We start from the raw sequence: 24,086 nt of genomic DNA, 5'->3' as shown, positions 1-24,086 counted from the left end.
TTATAAATCAAGCTTTCCTCTAACATGCCGTAGCTGACTTCTTGAAGGAGCATATCAAATTACACAAAAGGTCAGTGAATGTGAAATACTGTACTGACCGTTATGGAATCATTCTTAATCTTCTTCATCACCTAAAACATTGAAGGAAAAATATATATTTAAATAATGTGGAGTAACTAATGAGAGTTTTTGGGTTATTCTGCTGAAGTCAGGAGATTTTATTTTTAATCCTAAATACTTGACACTTATTAGAAATTCCATGCAATTACCCAAGGCATCCATCTTGAACTTTTTATGGACAGCTAGCTTTAGGAGGGAGAAAAAAATGACAAAATGTGAAAGTATTTGTAAAGTGGCACTGGTCAATAAGAAAGGGAAGGAAGGAGAGAGAGAGAAGAAAGAAAAGAAAAAATAGAAAAGAAAAGAAAAAATGAAAAAGGAAAGAAAGAAAGAAAAAAAAGAAAAGAAAAGAAAGAAAGGAAAAGAAAAGAGAAAGAAAGGGGAAAGAAGAAAGAAGGAAGGAAGGAAGGAAGGAAGGAAGGAAGGAAGGAAGGAAGGAAGGAAGGAAGGAAGGAAAAGGAAAGGAGGAACGAGGAAGAAAAAAAGGAAACACAGAATGACTTTGTCTCTTTTTCCCATTCCTATGTGACTTTCTCATCTCATCTGTTATTTTATAAGTTGTCACACCAGGTAGGATCAGACACAAGTTGTCTAATCTGAGGCTGCAGAAGAGACTTAAGTAGATGTGACCCTCACAGCAAGATGTGCCAAGTACAGGAAATGAGACAGGCTAAGAGACGTAGGTTTTTATTATTTATTTTTTGAAAAGCGGTAAGGGAGAAACATTTTGAGAGGATCAAGTATACTTTCAAGAAATGAAAAGTCCAATTTCGTTTGGCCACGGAGTCAAGGAAGACATGAGTTTCATGAGGAAGTCCTCAGAAATAGAAGGGCCTGGACTTGAGCTCAGCCACCTGGGTGCAGCTGCCTGCTGCATGCATCAATATTTAAGCAAGGGAAATGATCTGTTCTGCCTTCTGGGGATGGCCCTCTTTCCTCCCTGTCTGATCTGATTGGAGTGGGACGGAGAAGGAGCAGCCGCTGGCAGTTTGGTTTCGATGGGCGACAGAGCACTGTGAGCGTCAGGTGCCCCATGGTCTGCTCCCCAAGAAGTGGCAAGCTCATCTTTCCTCTTTTTTCTCTTCTCTCCCAGTTTTCCCCTCTTCCTTCACTTGCTCTTATTTTTTCTGCCTGCTGTCTTTTTCCCTGGCAATTCACTTCTCACTCATTTTTTTTTTTTTTTCTGATCAACTGGGATACTGCTGAGTTTCTCCTTATTTCTGATCAACTCAGATCAGCTGGAATACTGCTGGGTTTCTCCTTATCTCTGACATAACAGATATGCATCACGGCTCTGTTCTGGTGCTGGGGATACCAGGCTTGAACAGGGCAGGCAAGGCTCCTCTTCTTTCGAAGCTTCAAGTCCAGCGAGGCCTAAAGGCTGCGGCTCTAACCAACCGCCACGTTAGAACTGAAACTCTACCAAGGTAGGGATCCAGTCTGTTTGCTATTTGTTCATCACCTTGTCGGCGGCTCTTAGAACAGTGTCTGACACGTAGCAGGCCAGTGTAAGTTTGTAGAATGAATGAAGAAAGGAGATTTCATCCAGTCCTTTCCTAAACCACGGTGGGCTTATCTTTGAGCCTTTCAACTAGCCAATTCTTCCCCACCTTTAGATCCCAGTTCAAGGCTGCCTCCTCTAGGGCATGTCTCCTTATACCTTCCACACTATATTATGCTGTTATCTGTCGTCATGGCAGACCTCCCTTTGCCCCCTACTGCACAGTGAAATTCCCACGGGCGGAGGGAGATTTCTAGATGGTTTTCTAGGTTGCAGTGAGCGCTCAGTATATGTTTACTGACTAATGGGAGTCTCATGACATTTGGATAAATCTTGATATATTACGCCACATCCCTGGTCCTCCCCACTTTCTACCTGCTCAGATCACACCATCCTTTTGACCCAGATAATGAAGATTTCTCTGACACAGTACAGTACCATTTTCATCTATCTACTCAGCAAAGACAAAAAAGAATGGGAATTTTAGAAGTGTATTTCTGATAAGGATACTGATGGGAGCAAACATTGGTAAAACCTTTTTGGAAGGCAATTAGGTCAAAAATATTCTAAAAACTTAAAGTGTACATAACTTTTGATGCAGCAACTCCACTTCTAAGAACTTATTCTGTGGAAATAATTTCAAATGTGCCCAAAGATTTATTCAATATGATGTGTATTGCAGTTGATGTTTATGATGTTAAGAAATTGGAAATCCTCACTAAGCAACTAATTGAGTTGAATACAGGTAAAAACCTGCAATGTAATATTTTAAAAATGAAGTTAACATAATTATTGACCTGACAAAATGTGAATGTTGTTGCATTTTTGTTAAATAAATCAGCATATATAATAGATCCTGTTTATATAAAAATTATAACATTGTATTTCCATACAAAAAAATCTGGAAAGGTATGTAACTAAGTAATATGTGGGCTTCTCAGAGTGATGGAAAGTTACCTGATTTTTATGTTCTTTTTTTTCTTATCTGTATTTTTCCACTTGATTTTTTTTTTACAAACAGGAATTATTGATTTTTTTTTTCTTGTGACAGGGTCTCACGCTGTCACCCAGGCTGGAGTGCAGTGTCACAGTCACAGCTCACTGCAGCCTCAACCCCCTACCTGGGCTCAGGTGATCCTCCCACCTCAGCTTACTGAGTAGGTGGGACTACAGGCACGCACTACCATGCCCAGCTAATTTTTAATTTTTTTTAAGAGATTGGGGTCTCACTTCATTACCCAGGCTGGTCTTGAGTTCCTGGACTCAAGCATCCCTCGCATTGTGGCCTCCCAAAGTGCTGGGATTATAGGCATGAGCCACTGTGCTCGGACCATAACAATTTTTTTTTAAACTATAAGAAATTGTCTGAATGCCTTGCTCTTCTTTGACTCTAAAAGTAAACTGTTTAAAGTCAAATAGACTTGAAAAAATTAAAATTCCCACATGGAGTGAGGACAATTTTAGATCTGAGATGCTCAAAGGAGAGGCTTTAGCTGCCTAAGCCTCTGCAGCCACCAGTGAGTCTAATTTTCCAGTGCTCTGAGAAACTGTGACAGAGAATCATTACCCTTGAAATGGGTTTGTGTAATATAAAAAATCAGGGTCTCCTCTCGACTTAGTGAGTGTGTTAACATTCATGGGAGTTCCCATGCATGCTCTGAGGGAGAGTCCTGTGACATCGTGTCTGCGTTGTATTGAACTCAATCACTTGTAGAAAATGTGTAAGGTAATAGGGATATTACACGGGGTGATATTATGGAAAATCCTAATTGGTACCAAAGTAATTCTTACTAGAGTGGACTATAAAACCTTCAGTGCCATTCTAACTAATCACCCCTGTGGCATTCTGAACAAATACAGGTTAATGGTGACGATCTTAATTTTTTTATTAATTAAATTAAGTGTGTAATCTGACAGTGTTAGCCCATCATCAGCGTTCATCATGCTGATAATAAATGGCTTGAATACTCAGCTCCTTTGACTTCACCAGAGCCCTGAACTCTTCTTCTATCCACCATTCATGACCTGAGAGATCTCCAAGTGACCCATCAGAGCCCAGAAATGACAAATAATGAAGCCATAAGCCAGAGATTGGGGTGAACAAAAGGCAGAGTGGGTTCGTGGGCCTAGGAGAAGCCTGCAAACTCAGAGGCTACAACTGCTCAACCCTCTGTTCTCTGCTTCTACACCTGGAGTTCCTCTTTAGCCAATGATTTCTTATAATACTTAAAGGTAGAAAGGAGAAAGTTCAGAAAAGTGAATATGAAAATGGGAGATACAAATATAAAAACAGAAGAATGTCTTACATAAATATATCTTAGATGAAAACATAAGACATGAAAGTGGCCGGGTGCAGTGGCTCATGCCTGTAATCCCAGAACTTTGGGAGGATGAGGCAAGTGAATCCCAAGGTCAGGAGTTCAAGACCAGCCTGGCCAACAAGATGAAGCCCTGTGTCTGTTAAAGATACAAAAAATTAGCCAGGGGTGGTGGTGTGCACCTGTAATCCCAGCTACTCGGGAGGCTGAGGCAGGAGAATCACCTGAACCCGGGAAGCAGAGGTTACAGTGAGCCGAGATCATACCATTGCCCTCCAGCATGGGCAACAGGGGGAGACTCCGTCTTAAAAAAAAAAAAAGAAAGAAAGAAAAAGACGTGAAAGTATAAGTGAATGTGAAAATAGAGAACATGTTCAAATAAAATTAAACAATTGATCAAGCTGCTAGATTCTGGCTCCTTGAGTTTAAGGCAGGAGGGGGTCTTAGTCATTACTGTTTTCCCTACACCTTGCACCAGACCTGTCATATGGTAACTTCCATCAATCTTTATCTTACCAAGCCAGGACATTTTTAGACTTCCCTTTCTCAAAGTGTGTTCCCTGGAAGACTAACTCACCAGACACATTCTAAATTGAAGACTGTGAACAATTAAATTTGAGAAATCCTGCCTTTCACCCTTTCCTCCAGGAGATTTATAATATATAACAGTATTTTGAAGTCAATAAGTCCTTTGGAAAAGAAATATTTTTAAATTGTTTAACCTAACATGATCTAACTGAATTGTCTAAGCAAACTTATTTGATCACAGAACTCTATCAGCATCCCACAGAGCACAGTTCAGCAATAGACAGCCTCAGATATCTGCTGGCACGCTTACAGCCCCAGGGATCTGATAAAAAGATTAAGATGGAAATAACAATTTCCTGATTCTCCTAAATCCTGGCATAATAGAGTTGAAAATCTCCCTTGATTGTGACTAAATCATTAATAAAAATATAGAATTATAGGATTTTAGACTGGAGGGGATCTTGGACATCATATGTCTTAACGTCAGCTCTTTGCAGGAATCCACTTTACAATATCCATGATAGATACATTGTCATCTCTGCCTGGACACCTCTGATAGCCAGGACTCAGCAATCTACTCACCATGCAGTAGATTGCGTTATGATCCAATTTCTTCTTCTGTTGAGTCAAAATCTGCTTTTCTGAGGTTTTAGGTCCCATCTTGGAATAATGAAACAACCCACTTTCTCATATGTCTACATCCCAGTTCTTATGCCCTCAGTTAATATATCAGGAATTTTCAGTCCTTCAATTTTGAGCACTTCAAAGTACAATCAGAATAAATAAGAAAAGTCGGCCAGGTGCGGTAGCTCACATCTGTATCCCAACACTTTGGGAGGCCCACAGGGGAGGATCACGTGAAGTCAGGAGTTCGTGACCAACCTGGCCAACATGGCAAAACCCCGTCTCTACTGAAAATACAAAAATTAGCCAGGCGTGGTGGCGCATTCTTGCAATCCCAGCTACTCAGGGGGCTGAGGCAGGAGAATCACTTGAACCCGGGAAGCAGAGATTGCAGTGAGCCAAGATCACACCACTGCACTCCAGCCTGGGCGACAGAGTGAGACTCTGTCTCTAAATAAAGAAAGAAAGAAATACATACATACATACATAAGAAAAGTGGTTCTTGAATGGCTTCTAGAAGGGGGAAAGGAGAAAATCTTACTACTTGAGTTATAGAAACAAAATAATAGAAATCCCTTAGTTGCAATTCCAAAATCTACTAAGTTCTGAAAACAGAAGTGTTTTTCATAACTTTGGCACACACTTATTAGGTGACAACACATGACTCAAACTGATTTGAAGCTATTTATAGTCTTTATTTATCATGCCGAGTATGGGTACGCATACATTTGACTAAAAAAATACTAATATGCTTGATTACAGAAATAAGAGTGTTTCCTCAGGCTCCACTGGTAATATTACATAACATACGGTATCTGTGCTGTATAACCGTTCCAAAATTGGACAAAGTCTGAATTCTGAAACACATCTAGTCCCAAGGATTTGGGGTGTGCCGCCGTGACTCTATCCATTCCTTGGTACCTTCTGTGTGCTCAGCGCTTGACCTATATTAGTGTCTTTACTCCTCACAACTCTGAGAGGCAAAGAACCATTTCTTTCCCACCTTACAGGTGAGGAAAGTCATCTGGTTTTGCAGACATGTTTCTTTTCTTATTGACTGTTTGATATTTGTAAAGAAATCCATTTTTCCTTCAATTGGTAATATACTAATCAATAACAAAATAATTAAGTCACAGGATCCAATATGGGACACTGGTGCGCACCAGAAGAGTCCTTGCCAGAAAGGGAAGACAGTGAGGTCCCTGATGCAGAAGAAGCCCTCAGAGGAAGCCCTCCCTCTGGCCTCCATTGTAAGGTACTTAGATTCACAATGTCCGCAGCTTCCAACTGCTCCTTTCCCACCTAAGCCTTTGGAAACTTGGGTGGGGTTGGGAGAGCCATAGATGCCTTTTGCAGGAAAGAATATTAGTCTGTGTTAAATTAAATTATGTCAAAGCCTGGATCTAGCCTCTGGGATAGAACTTTCTTACTGCCTGCTGCCCGCCTCTCATATGACTGATTTTGATGAGATTTGAGGATCGTCAGCCATCCAAACTTCTATCCCACTGGTTCTTTCACTATACTTGAAATTTCCACATGAGTGTTTGTCTTTTGTACAGGTCAACCTATTAAGCCATTATAAACTTAATTTAACTAATCAAGTGTGCAAGTCAGTCATTTAGCCAGGCCCAAAGGGAACTGACATTGGAACACACCAGGTGTGGTAGGGAATAGGAGGCAAGAAGCATGGGGAAGTTCCAAAGTGTGGACACTTCTTGGGGTGATCTCAGGGTATTAACTTCAGGGACGCTTGGGGTCCAGCTTAGTGGCATTGAGCACTGGTGGGAAAAGGCACTAAAAGGGAAAAAGAGGCAGGAGAAAGGGAGCAGAGCATCTCCAAAGTTCAGCATGGCCCACATGAGCTATGTCCATAAGATTGTGCCTAGACTGTACACTAAACGTGCCCAACCCGCTATCCACAGACCGTGTGCAGCCCAGGACAGCTCTAAATGTGGCCCAATGTAAATTTGTAAACTTTGTTAAAATATTATGAGATTTTTTATTATTTATTTATTTATTTATTTTTAACTCATCAGCTGTCGTTAGTGTTAGTGTACTTTATATGTGGCCCAAGACAGTTCTTCTTCTGGTGTGTCCCAGGAAAGCCAAAAGATTGGAGACCCCTGCATTTAAACCCTCTTAAAATGGTTGACTATTAATATTTTAGATCATTCACCAGATAATGTCACTCCTCAGCTGGAGTCCAGGGAGTGGAATGGATGCCCGAGTTACAGAATCAGGGAAACAAAGAAAGAGAACAGGCAATAGCAGGTGTTAAGAGCCTCCAACCTCGGCTACACCAGTGTCCCCTTGGCTGCCTTTGTTCCAGCCGCACTCCTGCACATGACTCCCCTCAGCCAGGAAAGCTCTTCCCCCTTCCCCCTCTTCTCCCACTCTCTGCTAAGTGACCTCAAACCCATCCCTGCCTTCAACATCAATGTCACTTCCCGGAGAGGCCTGACCTAGCCACACCCCGCCACTCTGAATTGCATTCTGCTTATTCAACCTTTTTTCATTGTTCTATTGCTTTTCTCCTTCAGAGCATTCATCACAATTTGGAGGCACAGTTGTTCTCTCTTATCCACGGTTTCAGTTACCCAAGGTCAATCGCAGTCTGAAAATAGGTGAGTACAGTACAGTAAGATATTTTGAAAGAGAGAGGCCACATTCACATAACTTTTATGATCACATATTTTTATAATGCTCTATTTGATTAGTAGTTATTGTTGTGAATCACTTACTGTGCCCAATTTACAAACATTATAAGTATGTATATGTAGGAAAAAATATAGTATATATAAGGTTCGGCACTACCTGAGGTTTCAGGCATCCGCTGGGGACCTTGGCACATATCTATGTTTATTTATTTATTAGTTTAATGTATGTATATTCCTCCAGAGTATAAATGTTATGAATACCCACTAAGATCCAGTCCTTAACAAATAGCCGTTCAATGAATCATTGTCAGGCACTATGTTCTCTGTTTCAGCAGTGGTAGCCCTTTTAATCTTCATAATAATTCTCTGAGCTAAGTTTTACAGATGAAACTTAGGAGGCTTACAACCCAAAGGGGATCATTTTTGTACCCTGAAATGGTGAAGTGCATACTTTGCACAGTTGTGTGTGACAATTCTGCTCAGAAGCCCCTGGTTGTAAACCATTGAGAGGTGGTATTATCTTCAAAGGAAGAGGGTCTCTCCACTCCTCTTCCCACCATTGTGACAACCATGGCTGGAGGGGTTAATAATGAACAGAAAGTCCAATTAGCCTCACCCATCACATCAGTCCTAGAGCTAAATTCTGGTTCCTTGCAAGCCCCAAGAAAAGACTCTCCTGTTTATATATCATGTTAATAATTAATTGATTCGTTAATCAACAAGCTAGTTCCTGTAAGATTGTCCTGTCATTTTTGTCCCCTCTGCATCCTGGTCAGGGTCAGTGGACCTGTGCTCACGTATGCATTATGTTGATATGAAAGACTGAAGGAGCTGGGTGCGGTGGCTCACGCCTGTAATCCCAGCACTTTGGGAGGCCAAGGTGGGCGGATCACCTGAGATCAGGAGTTCGTGACCAGCCTGGCCAACATGGCAAAACCCCATCTCTACTAAAGATACAAAAACTAGCTGGGTGTGGCGGGGCATGCCTGTAATCCCAGCTACTCGGGAGGCTGAGGCAGGAGAATTGCTTGAATCCAGGAGGTGAAGGTTGCAGTGAGCCGAGATCGCGCCACTGCACTTCAGCCTGGTGACAGACTGACACTGTCAAATAAATAACTAAATAGATAAATAAATAGAAAGACTGAAGGAAGGACCATTTGGAAGCATGCACATGATAAGTGCTTTTTAATACTCTGAAATTTTATGAGGGAGCTGCACATTATGTACCTGTTGAGAATAGTTTTTTGTTTTTGGGGTTTTTTTTTTAAGTACTGTTTAAAGCTGGTTGGGCATTGATTGAAAATGTATAGCAGTGCCTGGTTATACCAAGACAGTAAGTCAAGGCTCTGCCTTCATGGAGCTCCCAGTCAAGTGCTACAGCAAGAGAGACAAGGACGGCTTCTCAGAAGAGGAAGCTCAGTGGGACAGGAGCGAGGCTAGGAGGGGAAGCCATGGAAACTATCCTGGGCAGAGGGCAGAGCCTGTGTGGGGACCGGGAGTGTGACTGCAGAGATGGAACAAAAGCAGAGGGCCAGGCTGGAGAAAAAATGTGGTTCCTTTTATCCTGGGTGCTTGTGGAAGGGGCTCCATGCTGTGATATTTTATAAGATACTGCAGAGACACTTGCTATGGAGAATTTGTATCTGAAATGTGGACCAACTTACTTTTCCTGCTGCTTTGGTACTGCAGCTGTCAACTCGAACCCTAAAGTAACTGATTCCTTTGCAAGATGCAGGGCAGAGGCCAGTTTTCAAGAAATGCCAAATATTCCATGCCTGTCAGGTTTTAATACTGTCTCTTACTCCCTAGTCTAAGCAGCACTTGGGTAGCCATAAAGCCTTACAGCTCGGACCAGTGTTCCTATTCCCAGTAGCTCATTAGAACTACTTGTGGTGCTTTTTTAAAACACATACGCCCAATCTACTAAAGCTGAACTTAGGTATACCCCACACTCAGCAGTTCCACTCCCAGGTAAACACCCAACAAATGTAAAAATTCACCAAGACATACAAGAATTTCATGGCGGCACTATTTAAAATAGCACCACAAGGAACCACCCAAGTGCCCAGCAACAGCTGAATGAATAAATAAATTGTAGTATATTCAAACAGTGGAATAGCATATAGCTCTGAAAACGAAAGAACGAATGCAACACATACCATCATGGGCGAACCTTAGAAATACAATGTAGAGCAAACTAAGATCGATGCAAGAGAACACATCTGCATAATTTCATTTTAGTTTTATACTAAAACTCAGAAAAAATTAATCCATCTGTTAGAAATCAGCATGGTGGCTATGTCTTGGAAGAGTAGTAACGAAAAGGGGACACTGGGGGCCTTCTGGGATTCTGGGTGCTGAATGCATGAGTGTGTTCACTTGGTGAAAAGTCATTGAGCAGTGTACTTATGATTTGTACACTTTTCTGTATAATGTTATATTATTTCATTGAAATATTTTTAAAACCACATCTGCCTAAATTTTGCCCCCATATATTTAATTTCAGTCGATCTGGGGTGAGACCCAGTTACCTGTATTTTTTAAAGATTCTCAGGCGGGTACAGTAGCTCATGCCTGCAATCACAGCACTTTGGGAGGCCGAGGTGGGCAGATCATGTAGGGTGAGGAGTTCGAGACCAGCCTGGCCAACATGGTGAAATCCCGACTGTACTAAAAATACAAAAAATTAGCTGGGCATGGTGGTGCACGCCTGTAGTCCCAGCTACTCAGGAGGCTGAGGCAGGAGAATCACTTGAACCTGGGAGGCAGAGGTTGCATGGAGCCAAGATCACGCCACTGCACTCCAGCCTGAGTGACACAGCAAGACTCAGTCTCAAAAAAAAAAATTCTCAGATGTTTCTATTGTGCATCCAGGTTCAAGAATCACTGATTAGGATTACCACTGATTTCTATTTCCTGAATTTAATCTCCTTTGTTTGCATATATATATATATATGTAAGTCGGCCGAGTCGGCCTTTCGCTCTTGTCGCCCAGGCTGGAGTGCAGGGGCGCGATCTCGGCTCACTGCAACCTCCGCCTCCTGGGTTCAAGAGATTCTCCTGCCTCAGCCTCCCAAGTAGCTGGGATTACAGGCACCTGCCACCACACCCGGCTAATTTTTTGTATTTTTAGTAGAGATGGGGTTTCGCCATGTTGGGCAGGCTGGCCTCGAACTCCTGATCTCAGGTGATCCGCCTGCCTTGGCCTCTGAAAGTGCTGGGAATACAGGAGTGAGCTACCACACCCAGCCTGTTTGCATATTAAGAGTTTACTCATTGCTTTACTTTTCATTTTTCTTTTTTTTTTTTCTCAAAATAAGAGTAAAATAGCCACTGCAATCACGTGCACCCAGGCATCTCCATGCCACTGAAATGAATGGAGGCTGGAAAGGCAGTACTTGCTCAGTGTCAGCACTTGACTTGCAGACGTGTTTGTACTCTGGTACTTCAACAATCCCTAACAAAATTAATTTATTCTGTTAGCCAAACGTTTATTGAACCCCTACAATAATAAGAGCTAATGATTACTAACTTTATGAAGTGCTTCCCTGGGCTGGGCATGATCCTATATCCTTTGCTTATGTTCTGAGGTTAAGTGTGCAGACTCTGGAGCCAGATGACCCTGTTAAAACTCTGGCTTTGCAACTTAGTTGTGTGACTTTGGGAACGTTACTTTGCAACTCTGTGACTCAGTTTCCCCCTCTGTAAATTGGAGATCATAATAATACTGTTTCTTGAAGTTGGGCTGAGGAGCAAATAAAGTTTAGCCACCTACTGTAAGTAAGTGCCACCTACTGTAGCAAGTGCTACATATATATGAGCTATTCATTTTCACAAAAACCCGATGCGATGGCTGCTTAAATAATGCTAATTTTGTACTTGAAGAAAGTAAACTTAGGAAGGTTACATAACTTGTCCAAGGTCATACAGCTGGCAAACAGCAAAATCAGGATTCCAAGCCAGGTTGCCTAATCCCAGCACTGGGATACATTGCCATCACACCCTTTCCTATGCTGACATATTTCTCTCTGGGTCTGTGTTTTGATAGACACAGGGATCACATTTCTAAAAAGAAGATTCTGCTGAAGGGATCTTTCAAGAGCCTCAAAAGTGGGACTATTTCATGAACCAACTCGTAGTGACAAGCCCTGCCCCTGCAAGTGAGAAGGGGAGCGCTTCCCAGTCAAGCTCCATGTGTCAAGGTGGGATGGAATGGGTAAACGTTTTTGCTCCCTGAAGTCAAAAATACCTTTTAAAAATGAGTTTGTCGTGTCTTGTTGCGTAATACCAAGCAGTATTTATAGAACGTGGAAATGAATATGAAAACTTGTATTTTGATTCATGGCCTCTTAGAAGTAAGTGGTGCTTTCATTAATAATTCTGACTTGACTTTTTCCTCCCATATTATTGGAATTTTTGAAACTTTACAAATATGTTTCTGACTGGGATTAGGGAATGGAGAGTGGAGAGGTAGGAAGAGGGAGGAAGCACATTCCTAAAGACACTAACATTGCCAATTTCTGAAAAAGCAATTCCATGTATTGGGAGCTCCCATCGTGTAACAGATAGTTTGCGGTATTTGGTCCCTAATACTGTTAATGAGATATGTAAAGATTGCATTTTTCTGGAGTTAATTTTAAATAAAAACCTTCATTAAACAATATCTCTCAGTAAAAATGTAGGTCCTAACAATTAATAGGCAAAACTGTGTACCTAAGATTTTTATTATATTGATTCCAAGATAATTAGGTTGGCAAAAGCATTGTGAATATCTCTCCCCACGTTAATACAAAGTGCTGCTATCATTCCGTTGCTTTTTTAAAAGATGGCTGCATCTTACCATAAAATGTATTTCCAAGTTTTGTCAACTATTAAGGTGATTGATTTTGTTTCTTTTATTAGGAATTTAGGTTTATCTTACTGTTTTAATAGACTGTTTAAACACAAGCCTGCTTTCACAGGCCTCCTGCTGCCCAAAAGCCTCCTTGTTCAGCACAGAGATTTCTTGCTGATCACATTTTTCCTATTCTTTTCTTTAAGCAAACACTGAAGGCTTTCAGCAGCTGCCCAAGATATCACTTTAAAACCCCTTAAGGCAGTTTGAAAGGCCTCCAAAAAAGCATGACGTTCAATCAAAGTTCAGTAAGGAAAGTTTTAATGAATAAACTTAGTAAATTAGAAAGCACTGCAGCAGAGTGATTAACTCTCATTTGGGCATTAGTGTTGAAATTAATTAAAATGTTTAAGCCATAGGAGGCAGGCTACCTCGTCAGGACCTGGCTCTGCCCTCGGAGTCAGTCTGGATCCAGGAGTGATTCATCTTACACAGATGAGAGGGGGATAAAAGGAAAAGAACAGTCAGGACAAATGTGTTTTCAATGGTGCTTAGCAGCAGGAGACCACTGGGACTTCAGAGCAACGCTACTGGAGTGTGACATCATAATACGGTATGTACACTGTGGAGTGGAGTGAAAAGGACTTTGCACTTACATTCTTGCCCTCTCTCCTTTAGATTGGATGCCATGTATATTCATTTCTCTGCCAGGCAGAATGCTGCAGTCTGCTGTCTTCAAGACCACTCACAAATGAGCTCTGTTTCCCTGACTCTTTTTAAACCTGCTTCCCACCGTTAAAGTTCATGCGGTGACGTGAAGAGGTAGGCTTGGTGTCCTGGTGGATTTCCCTAAGATCAACTCCACAGAATGTATAAAAATATAATTGCTTCAAACAGACTCTCAGACACACAACAATGGATTTATTGTTAAATTCCCTTGACAATATGCAGGGCAGAAACCATCTTTTCAAGAAACCCAAAATATTCCATTCCCATTAGGTTTTAAAATATCTTGTAAGCTCGATTTCTTTCCAGAACTATGGGTCTGTGGATCTTCTTATAGAAACCCATTACCATGTTTAACAAATCCGTGCCTGCTTAAAATTATAAATGACAGCCCATTTCATAAAGAGAAAAGTCCTCCATGACAGGAAAACAATCTCCGTTGGTTCTCCTTGGATAACAAATGGACTTGCATCAGGCCCGGTACCGTAGCTGTTTCTAAAACAGTGTGGCGAAGGACTGCCATTCCTATTTCAGGGGTCCTAATTAAGGAGCTCGCAAAAATGAGTGACCACCTGCAAGTCTGAATTATTACCATCAGGAGAAAATTATCATGATTTGCTACAGATCTACATTCATAACTTTAAAACTGTCCATCTTCCTTATTTTTTGCTCTATGGATTTCTTGTCAGCCACAATGTCAGAGGTCACTGCCAGAGTGTCCCTTTGGTACCCATTAACTATAACCAGCAAACTTGTTCACTATTGATCCACTATGTCTAAGTATCTATTATGGTGGATATAAAAGGTGGCTTCACATCTTTCTAAACAGATAATTCATAAAGGCCAAGGGGTCATGGCTTGTGATATATTATTCTTTCACTGTATTTGTGACTGAATGGACAAAGAGAGAGAGGATGCAAAAGGGATGCCAAGGGTCATGAGTGTTAGACTAGAGAGGTAGAAAGTTGTGTGTCAATTGGACACATTAACATCCATATAAATAATAAAAGGCATTAATATTTGTTCACGACCTCATTATCGATTCATTCTACTCAGAAGCAGAGGTTCCTAGAGCGAATGAAGACAGAGTTGATTTTTTACCACCAAAGTTCAGTCGAGGTTGAACTCTAGACTGGAAGTCGACTAGAGACAGTAAAATATATTCCAGTAGGCATATATTGGGTCCTGGGATTAATACATTTTGCAAGCAGTGCATCATCCAGGGCAAAGCAACTGTTTGGGGCACAGAAGCCTCACATAGAAAGTGTTAAGGGTCTGCAGGGCCCTGATGGGCTCAGCACATCACCACGTTCCTTTGGGACTGTTTGATTCATCATGTTATTTAACCTCCACTGGTTCGTATTGAACATTCAGCAATACACTACAGAGGCCATTGCTAATGTTCCACACGTTTCCAGCCTAAAGGAAAGCATCTCATTAAGAGAACAATAAGGATCTAATGAGTGAGCCTTGCTCACAAGTTAGCTGACATTGGGATCATTTAATGCTGTTTATGGTCTTCTACCCACTGGAGAACCCGGAGATGTTGTGCTTTCTCAAGACTACAGTTTGGAGGAAAGTAAATTGAGATGAATCATGGTGAGATGAGATAGTTAAAATGTCATGCTCCATAAGTTTGAATGCATCTTTCAAGTTCTGAACAGTAAAATGCAACTGAACACTGAAACAAGAGAAACAAAGAAAAAGCAGATAACTAACAATACAAATCCACCTTCTGGGGCAAGGATGCTTCATGGGGGAAACCAAAAACATCTTTTCAGAGCCCTCCTTGAATACACACCAGCATGCACACACACATACACACAGACACACACACAGACACACACACAGAGACACATAGACACAACACACATACACACACACACACACACACACACTTCCTCCCAAATTTCCTTCCTTTGCCACCAGACTTCAATACATTACAGCCTTTAAAACAACAACAACAACAACAAGCCTATTATGGATCAGGGGATGACACGTCAAGCTTATAAGATTCTTAGAGACCAATAAAAAACCATTAGCTTTATTTCTGTTTACAAATGTGAGCCAGTGCCTAGACTGGCTGGGTAAATTATAAATTGTCCCCAGTAAATGTGGGAGCTAGCGATCACATGTTTCTGAGTCAGGATAGGCCTTTTTAGTTTAAGGAGCGGATCGAGGAGAGGCTTGGGGGTTGAGAGGGTGGGATGTGGGAGCTACACGGTTACTTTGCCAATTTCTCCTTCCAGAGCCCCATTCATTTCAAGTATCTACGGACTCGATGACCTCTCTAAGTCAAAACGTCCTAAGAGAAATCCAAGAATGACCTATTTCCTGGAAGCCACCAATCTAAGTGAATAGTCTAACCCTGGGGATAGCTTTTCTTCATTATGTGAAACCCCAGTTACTGAGACAACTGGGATCCTGAGGGAATTTTCCTTTGATGTCTGTGGTTCTCAATCTTGTTGTGGATAAAGGACCCTTTTGAGAATATAACAAAAACTATGATCCCTCTCTTGAGAAAAATATTGATACACAAAATTTTGCATATGGTTGAGGGATTCATAGCATTCTTCAGATTGCCATAAGTTAAGAACCGCTATTCTAAATACGGTTAAAAACAAACAAACAAACAAACAAAAACAGATGAGCATTGATAGAATTGCCCTTCTTCTTCAATTCAAGAAAGAAAGAAAGAAAGAAAAAAAAAAAACGAAGTTTAGAGATGAGCCAGCCATTGTAACCCCCGAACTCCAAATAATACTGTCCTTAATAATAATATCCAAGTGTCATGTTAGTGGTCTCTATGGACATCTCCAGTCTTCATAATAATTTTTATTTTTATTTAATGTTTGGAGATGTTGTAAAAAGTGACTACTGTTTCAAAATGTGACCTCTGTGAGGTTTAAAACCTACTGAATCAGATGAGATATGAAAGCGTTCAATATAATGTATGACTTAAAGCTATGTTTTTTAAACTTTAATAGGAAATGTCTGACTCTTAGATCACTGTTTCTAAAGCCTGGCAGACAGAAACATATCTTTTAAAAAGGTCTAATTTATATACCAAATAGAGATCCAGCAGGTAGAAATGATGTCTTTCCTTTTTACCTCATGCCAACTAGAATCTTTCATCAGCTTTGAATACACCTCAGCTCCAGCAATATTTTAGAATGCTAACTCATCTCATGTATTTTCAAAAATGTTTCAAGTACTGTGCTAGACAGTGGGATACTAAGATAAGCAAATCACGGTCTTTGTCCTTGGGAGGCTTACAGTATTGTGGGAGGACGGGTGTGTGGACACTCATGCAGCTACTGTGGTGGCTCAGACACCATCCATTCCCTTCTTCCTCCCTCCTGGCAGAATTCTTTTTTTTTTTTTTTTTTTTTGAGACAGGGTCTCACTGTGTCACCCAGGCTGGAGTACAGTGGCATAATCTTGGCTCACTGTAATCTCCACCTCTCAGGCTCACCTCCCACCTCAGCCTCCTGAATAGCTGGGACTACAGGTGTGCACCACTACAACTGGCTAATTTTTGTATTTCTTTTTTTGTAGAGACGGGTTTCACCATCTTGCCCAGGCTGGTCTTGAACTCCTGAGTTCAAGCAATCCACTTATCTTACCTTCCAAAGTGCTGGTATTACAGGTGTGAGCCACTGTGCCCAACCCAGAACTCCATTTTTATTTGGTGTACCCACCCCTCCTGTATATAAGCTATGTGATCTCGGGAAAGCAGACCCACACTGGGCTATACCAATCATGGTAATCCTACACACACCCTTGCCTGTGATTGGTTCAGGCATCATGGCTTCAGCCTATTGCTTAATTGGTCCAGGGATGAGCATGTGACCTAAAGCCCTCATCACACCAAAGGGAAGGACAACTGCGGGAAGGTTCTCTCTCTTCCCCTCTATGCATGCTGCCCCAATTGCTTTTAGCAACTGTCTTGCTACCAGTGGGGAGATTGGCCTGAGGACAAAACAAAGATATCTGGGATGGCAGATCTGAGAAAATTACAGAAACCCTAAGCAGAAACCCTAATCGTATCACATCTGGAGCCCAGTCTACATCCCAGTGGCCTTTATATGAGATCAATCTACTATTTCCTTTTTATTTAGTCTTCTTTGGGTAGGGCTTTCTGTCCTATGCAGACCGAAAACTTCCTGACTGTCATCCCTGCTATTAGAGAGTGAGAGTACCCCTGGTATGCTACAAAAATCTTCAAAAAAAAAGCACAGAGGATGGACACAATCACCCTGGTGGGAACTTTCTGGAGAAGGGGATACTTGAACTGAGTTTCGCAGGTTGAATAGGAGTTAGCTGAGCAGATATAAAAGGAAAAGGGGTTCTAAAGAGAAGAACAAGTGAACAGAGGTGTGCTGGTGCCTTCAAGGTTGTTGGGAGAGTTGCGTGGCTAGAGTAAAATGAGCACTCAGGGGATGTTTTGGAAGGTGAGACAGAAGAGGTAGCAAGGGTGGGATCATGAGGGGCCTCACATTCCGTGTGAATGTGGATCTTCTATCAAAGGTAGTTGGGAGCAATTGAAAGATGTTAAGCTAAGTGTCATGGTAGGTTTAGCATTTTAAATAATTGCTGGTGACCAGTGTGGAAGGTGAGTTGGAGACTTGGAGGTGAGTTGACAGTTCTGGAGACAGGGGGACCAGTTCAAGAGTCTCCATTTTGCTGGAATTCTCAATCATCCTCTCCCAACAAGGGGCAGAAAACATGGGCTCTTTCTGGACAGTTCAGAGATGGGAGCTGTGAAGACTGGTACAGATCCAAGTTGGTGCCCAAGATATAGAACTCTTCACAAGGTCATGGAATGAGCCCCTTACTTGCTGTGTGGCCTTAAGCTAGATGCTTAACTTTTCTGAGATTCCATTTCCTTGTCAATAAAATGAAGATCCTAATACCTACCTTGCACTATTTTGGTGAGTAAAATAACACTTATAAGCAGATAAGGCTACTCGATAATAGAAACTAGATTAATGACTCACTGGATGATTGAGTGACTGGATGACATGAGTGGTTTTCCCTACTTATATTAGATATGTGGCTATAGACTTCAAAATGGCAGGCCCAGTACTTGGGGAGGTGTTACCACCAGATGAACAAGTTATCCCCACTACTTTCTGAGATAAGTTTAATTCTCATAGAATTTTTTTAAATGAGGGCACATCTGCCCACAGGGATTACAGAAGCTTCTGTTCAGCCCTTAATTAAAACAACATGCTTTGAAGCCCTGTGGATTTGCAGCTCTCCATTCTTGGGACTCAAGAGGAAGCATTATTATAAATTGCTCTGGAAGGAATTGATTAGGGGTTTTCCATATGATACCCTCAAAGGGCTTGAGAGATTAGGTTTTGGCCCAAGCTCAAGGGCTGCTGTCCAGTTGGTTTGGACAGCCTACAGGCACAGGAACTGAGAAAGGTGCCTGTCTGTGCTCCTTTCCATAAGCCAGATCCTTGGGTCTCCCAAGTTGACTGTGCCCATTCAGGGGTGGTCAGAAGAAAGGGCTAGGGTGGGACAGTGGGGAGCTGGTGCCCACCTGCAGATGCTTGGAGGTATAACATGCAGTGGTTGAGAGATTTGCCATCAGAGGCATCCAGGTTTTTGAGTTCCGGCTCACTCACTTACTAGCTGTGTGACCTTGGGCAAGTGACATAACTTCTCTGAGCTGTGACTTTTTTCATTTGGAAAAGTGGGTTTTATTTACTCCAATTCTACAAAGTGGGAGTAAATCTCCTCCTAAGGTTATTATGTAGATTAAATAAAACATTTATGTGAAGTATGTATGCACCATAGTTTATAACAGATGGTTAATAAACATAGGTTATTATTATTTATAATGAACATCTGTAATGTTGGATCTGTCCATCAAGTAGCTGCTCCCTGATTTCCTTTTGGGGAATTACCTTTCCTGATTAGGTGTAGTCTTGGTGCCCTCTAGTGTGCTGACTGTCCACCTTAGAAGTTGAAAGGTGGAGGCTCTGCCCACCAGACTTTCCTTTCACCACCTAGTCCAGCCAAGATGTGAGCATGTCATCTGAGTTCAGGCAATCAGAGTCTCTCTCCTGAGACCTTGAATCAAAGCAAAGGTAGCAAACACAGTGGGATAGTGCCTGAAGAAGACGGTCTTCTCTTCACTCCTGTTGGTGCCCCAAATAGTTCCTACAAAGTCTCCATTCTCTCAAAGGGCCAGAGTCCATTTCTGTTGCTTGCAACCAAAGAAATGAGACACTGTTGCTTTCTGCCTCTAGGAAACGAGTGTTTCCTTTCACAACCTGCTTCATTTCTTGTCTTGTCTTTACTCCAATAAGTAGGGCACTGCCACCACGGCCCTACCTAGAATGTTCCCCAAACACAGCCTAAATTTTTATGATTTCATGCACATTTTCAAGATGCCCTTTCTGGCCGGGCGCGGTGGCTCAAGCCTGTAATCCCAGCACTTTGGGAGGCTGAGACGGGCGGATCACGAGGTCAGGAGATCGAGACCAGCCTGGCTAACACGGTGAAACCCCGTCTCTACTAAAAAAACACACACACAAAAAAACTAGCCGGGCCAGGTGGCAGGCGCCTGTAGTTCCAGCTACTCGGGAGGCTGAGGCAGGAGAATGGCGTAAACCCGGGAGGCGGAGCTTGCAGTGAGCTGAGATCCGGCCACTGCACTCCAGCCTGGGCGACAGAGCGAGACTCCGTCTCAAAAAAAAAAAAAGATGCCCTTTCTGTTTGGATGTCCATATCCAGCCCTCATCCTCCAACAGGCAAATGCTAACTCATTCTTCAAGCCCTGGCTCAAATGTTGCTTGCTCGGGAAGGCTTCAGTGACTGTCCCTGACCCAGCAGTACAAAAACATTTCATTTCCTCCACCTTTTTCATGCTTTCATTGAAACATTTACTACACTTGCCATGTTGTATCACAGTTAGGTTATTTGCTGCCATCTACATTGTGTGCTCTTTGGGGATGGTCTTGTTCAGTTTTGTTTCTCTAGTACCTGATTCAGAGCAAGAGCACGAAGCATTTTTGTTGAATAAACGGTGAAGAAATGACATTTCTTACAAATATATGACTTGTACAATTTTATATGCAAACATATGCAGGGCATGTCTAGGTAACCTCAGAACTGTAGGCCAATTCGGTAGACCACCCAGTTCTCCCAGTAGTGGTTAGAAACCTGTCCTTGTCTCAGCCAAATTGACGATCTGGATTCATCCGAAAGTTTAAGATCATTGTCTCAGCCTCTTCTTTGAGAGTTACATCCCAACATAATTACATAACACTAGTAACTAAGTCTTCTGTGGCCCTGACCACATCCCAAGCACCAAATCAATATTAACTCATGTAATCCTCATAGTAATCCTATGAAGTAGATTCCACTATTTTTCTCATTTCAGAGATGAAGAAACTGAGGCACAGTGAGGTCGAGTCGCCTGCTCACGGTTACATGGCTGACCAGTGAAACAGCTGTTTCTCACCTCAGCTGTGCTCTTCCATAGGATGCTGCCTCCTCTGAATCCCAGAGGAACGACCAGATTCCGCACTCAGCCCAGTTTCACAGCTTGGGGGCTGGACGCCAGACAGGAGTGGCTGCATGTGGAGATCTGCCCACCTTGTAAGAAGTATTGACAATGAGTGCAGGTTTTGCTAAGCTATAGTAGGGTAGTAATGAAGACAGAGCAGGTTCCTCCCATGATATTTGATCATTCTGAGTCCCAGAAATAACCCTCGTGCAAGTAGGGGTCACATTATTTGCCTTGGCTAAACTCACCAAGCTGGGTTTTGTAGGCAGTAGAGTTCAGTGGTTAAGCTTTTAAGTCAAAGAGTACTGAATGTAAGGCCTGGCTCAGCTGCCTGCTGCTGTGTGAGATCTTGGGCTAATTATTTAACTGCTGGGTTACTCAGTTTCCTCACCTGTAAAATAGGGCATAATAAAAGTCTCCATGTCATAGAATAGTTATGAAATTAAGTGAGATAATTACATGGAAATTACTTGGTATATCTGGCACCTATTAAGTGGTAGTATTATACAAATGTTAGTACAAAAATTTGTGCTAATTATGGGATATTTAATGACCAGTAGCATGTTGGCTCTTTCAGGGAGCAATGCAAAGCAAAAGAGTAGAGCTGAGAAGTGAATGTCCATCTACTTTGCCAAGCAAAGTGCAGTCCTTAAGAATTTACTCCACTGCCTGAAGTTGCATGGCTGGCCACCTAGTTCTCCAAAGGATTCCACTAGGTACGAGCACAAGACAGGGTTTGCAGTTTTCACACCCAGTAATTAGGGCTGATGGCTCAATAGGATTATTTTGTATAGCAAACCCAATATCCTCTTTACTATTATTTTCTGATTTCCAATTGAAAAAAAAAAAAACCTTCAATGATAAATTTGGTCAAAAGGCTTATTTTATGACTAGTGCCTGTTGCCAAAGAGCTGATATTTCTCACAAATCCTGAGCTGTGAGTTGTGACAGCCAGTGCTTGGGTGAAGTTAGCACCTGCCTCATCCCCAGGGAGAAGAAGTGAGGACGTGATTTTCCCGACTGAGTCCATTACAACACATGTGCCCTGACCCCTGGGATTTGGGGAGGGGGATTCCCAATCTGCCAGTTCATTTAAGCTTCCAACTTCACAGATTCCAGATTCAGATACAGGGAGCCTTCAAATGAGTTCTGTGGAAACCAGACTTCATTGTAAAGTTCTCTATTAGCTGCAAAACAAACAAATATGTACAAATAAAGTCCATTTTAAAGTAAGAAATAGATTATCTTAATGCGCCTATCTGTCTCAGCTTTTAATAAACCCAGTTTACATGGTTTACAAATGAGACCCATTTTCTGAGAGATCTTGGAGTTGAAAATTGGGGTAGAAGTGAGTATAAGTGTAGGAAGGTATTACTGTACTCTGGGAGCCTCCAATACACTTAAAACACATTAATAAGCCCTCTCCATGGGGGATTCAATAGGATGAAATAATCCTCATGTCATCCTCTATGTGTCCTTCATAACGGGGATATGAGAATTATGCACTAAATAACAATCTCAAAAGGCCAGTCCCACAGAATGTGGGACCCTCTTGGGACTGTGTGTAGGTGTTGTCACTCCATAGCTGGCATCAGGGTGAACTGCTGCCACGGGGATATGGAACAATGTGTAATGTAGCAATTAATGGAAATATGATGAAGTATTCACTTAGCAGGAAACCGGTAACTGCAGGGATCACCAAACAGAACAGTACCATGGCATGCCCAATATCCCAAGGGATTCTGAAGACATTCAGATGACAACCAAACGCTAGGCATCCTGAGAAGCCCCTCTGTGCCCCTTTGTTACTTGAGGCTGAAGTTAAAAATGATACCTTCTCTTCCGCCCAGGTTTTGAGCTATACGGAAGGGAGGAGCTGTTTTATAAAAATGCAGCCTCGGAAATTTAAGGACCCACCATGCTTGCTCGCTTCACCCTGGGTGAACAGCATTTGTCAGATTCTCATTAGGAAAATGTTCCGCTGGGCTTTCTCCTCAGGGTGCGAGGGAGACCTGGGCTGTTGCAGAGCTGCCTTTTGCATCGCCTGGATGATTGTAAAACTCCCTGCTCGCCACCCCCCACCAACCAAGAAAACCCATCGGCTTATGTACCAACCCCCCACCTCAGTTCTCACATACTTTCATCTTGTTCCCAGGATCCACTAAAGTAAATAAGATGTCCACCCAGATAATGGAAACCCCACCAGCTCTCAGTTAGTGCCTTTTCATGCCAATTAAACACATTTTATACAGTCATCGTAGATGCATCAATGACTGCATTCCGAGACGCCAATAGGGCCGCGGCAGACATCAGCCTAGCAAATGAAATGTATTTCATGCGCGTTTTCTCTCTGTCTTACACTAACCACTTGGCAACGGTCTCAATTGAAAACATTGATTCTGAAAGATATATATGGGTATATAAACTGATTAACCAGCTTATTTGCTGCTGATTACTTTACTAATAAAGATCTCAGAGTGCTTAATTTAAATTAATACTTCTTTAATGAAAATCCAGCTTAGAGCATTAAAAACAATCTTGACAGATGCATTTATTGCACAAACATACATTTATCTACGCCAAGCCAATTGAACATACAATCATATTTAGTTGGAGTTATAATTGATAATGATTCTACAATTATGACTTCAGTTAGATGTGTGTTGTTCACCAGAGTTACTCTGATAGTCTCAAAAGGTTTTCTCATTTTGGAGGCTGTGAGGACCCAGTGGGAAGTACACGGAAGTTTGTGAAGCAACTGCAGAATATTTGGTTACTTTTGAGATGAGGAGTAAGATATCCTTGCTTCCCCTCCCCCTCACTCCATCCTCCTCTGCCTTAAAAAGCCAAAAGGAAGGTGGCTGACTTTCCAGTGTAGTAAAAATTGGAAAGGGGACAAAAGGTGTCAAGTGTTAAGACCTAGGGATTAAACAAAATTGGGTTATTGATTAACCAGTGTGTTGGTAACCTGATGTTTGTGGCAGCCAAATACCAGAGTCTCACGCCTCTTGGAGTTTATGGGCCAATCTCTCCCAAGATGTGTGAGCTTGTTGTGCCGCCACCAGTGGACTTGCCAGCGGCCGAGCAGCTCAGAGTGACAGCGACTCAGCGTCTGGAAGCCCCACTGGGCTGTGAAATGAGCAAGGCTCTCGGTGCCCCTGATGCGGCCCGGGCGAGCCCCGGGGCTCCAGAAGTAAGCATCTCCCAGCTCCTAAAGAGCAGACATATATCCTGCCTTTAAGACAAGACTACA

The 24,086-nt window shown here is 42.1% G+C and overlaps 1 protein-coding gene across 3 annotated transcripts in view; it reads left to right on the top strand.

Annotated features, from left to right (window-relative positions):
* Positions 1-11,746: 11,746 nt before the first annotated feature.
* The window catches only part of LOC126934428 (uncharacterized), a 12,378-nt gene continuing 38 nt past the window's right edge, over positions 11,747-24,086 (top strand). Inside the window, exons 1-3 of one of the 3 annotated variants that reach the window (XR_007718963.1) lie at positions 11,747-11,950; positions 13,261-13,404; positions 20,708-22,070. Coding sequence is in view for 1 of the 3 variants with exons in the window: in XM_050755264.1 (XP_050611221.1) it covers positions 11,872-11,950; positions 23,818-24,074 (336 nt within the window). In the remaining 2 variants the exon portion in view is untranslated. Of the gene's footprint in view, positions 11,951-13,260; positions 13,405-15,557; positions 16,101-20,707; positions 22,071-23,817 lie in introns of those variants that run through there. The other 2 variants (XR_007719006.1, XM_050755264.1) reach the window with 2 other exon arrangements.

Source organism: Macaca thibetana, chromosome 1, assembly GCF_024542745.1.
Source record: "Macaca thibetana thibetana isolate TM-01 chromosome 1, ASM2454274v1, whole genome shotgun sequence".
Classification (NCBI taxonomy): Eukaryota; Metazoa; Chordata; class Mammalia; order Primates; family Cercopithecidae; genus Macaca; species Macaca thibetana.
The sequence above is the reverse complement of the archived record's forward strand: the minus strand, read 5'-3'. Positions and strand labels throughout refer to the sequence as shown.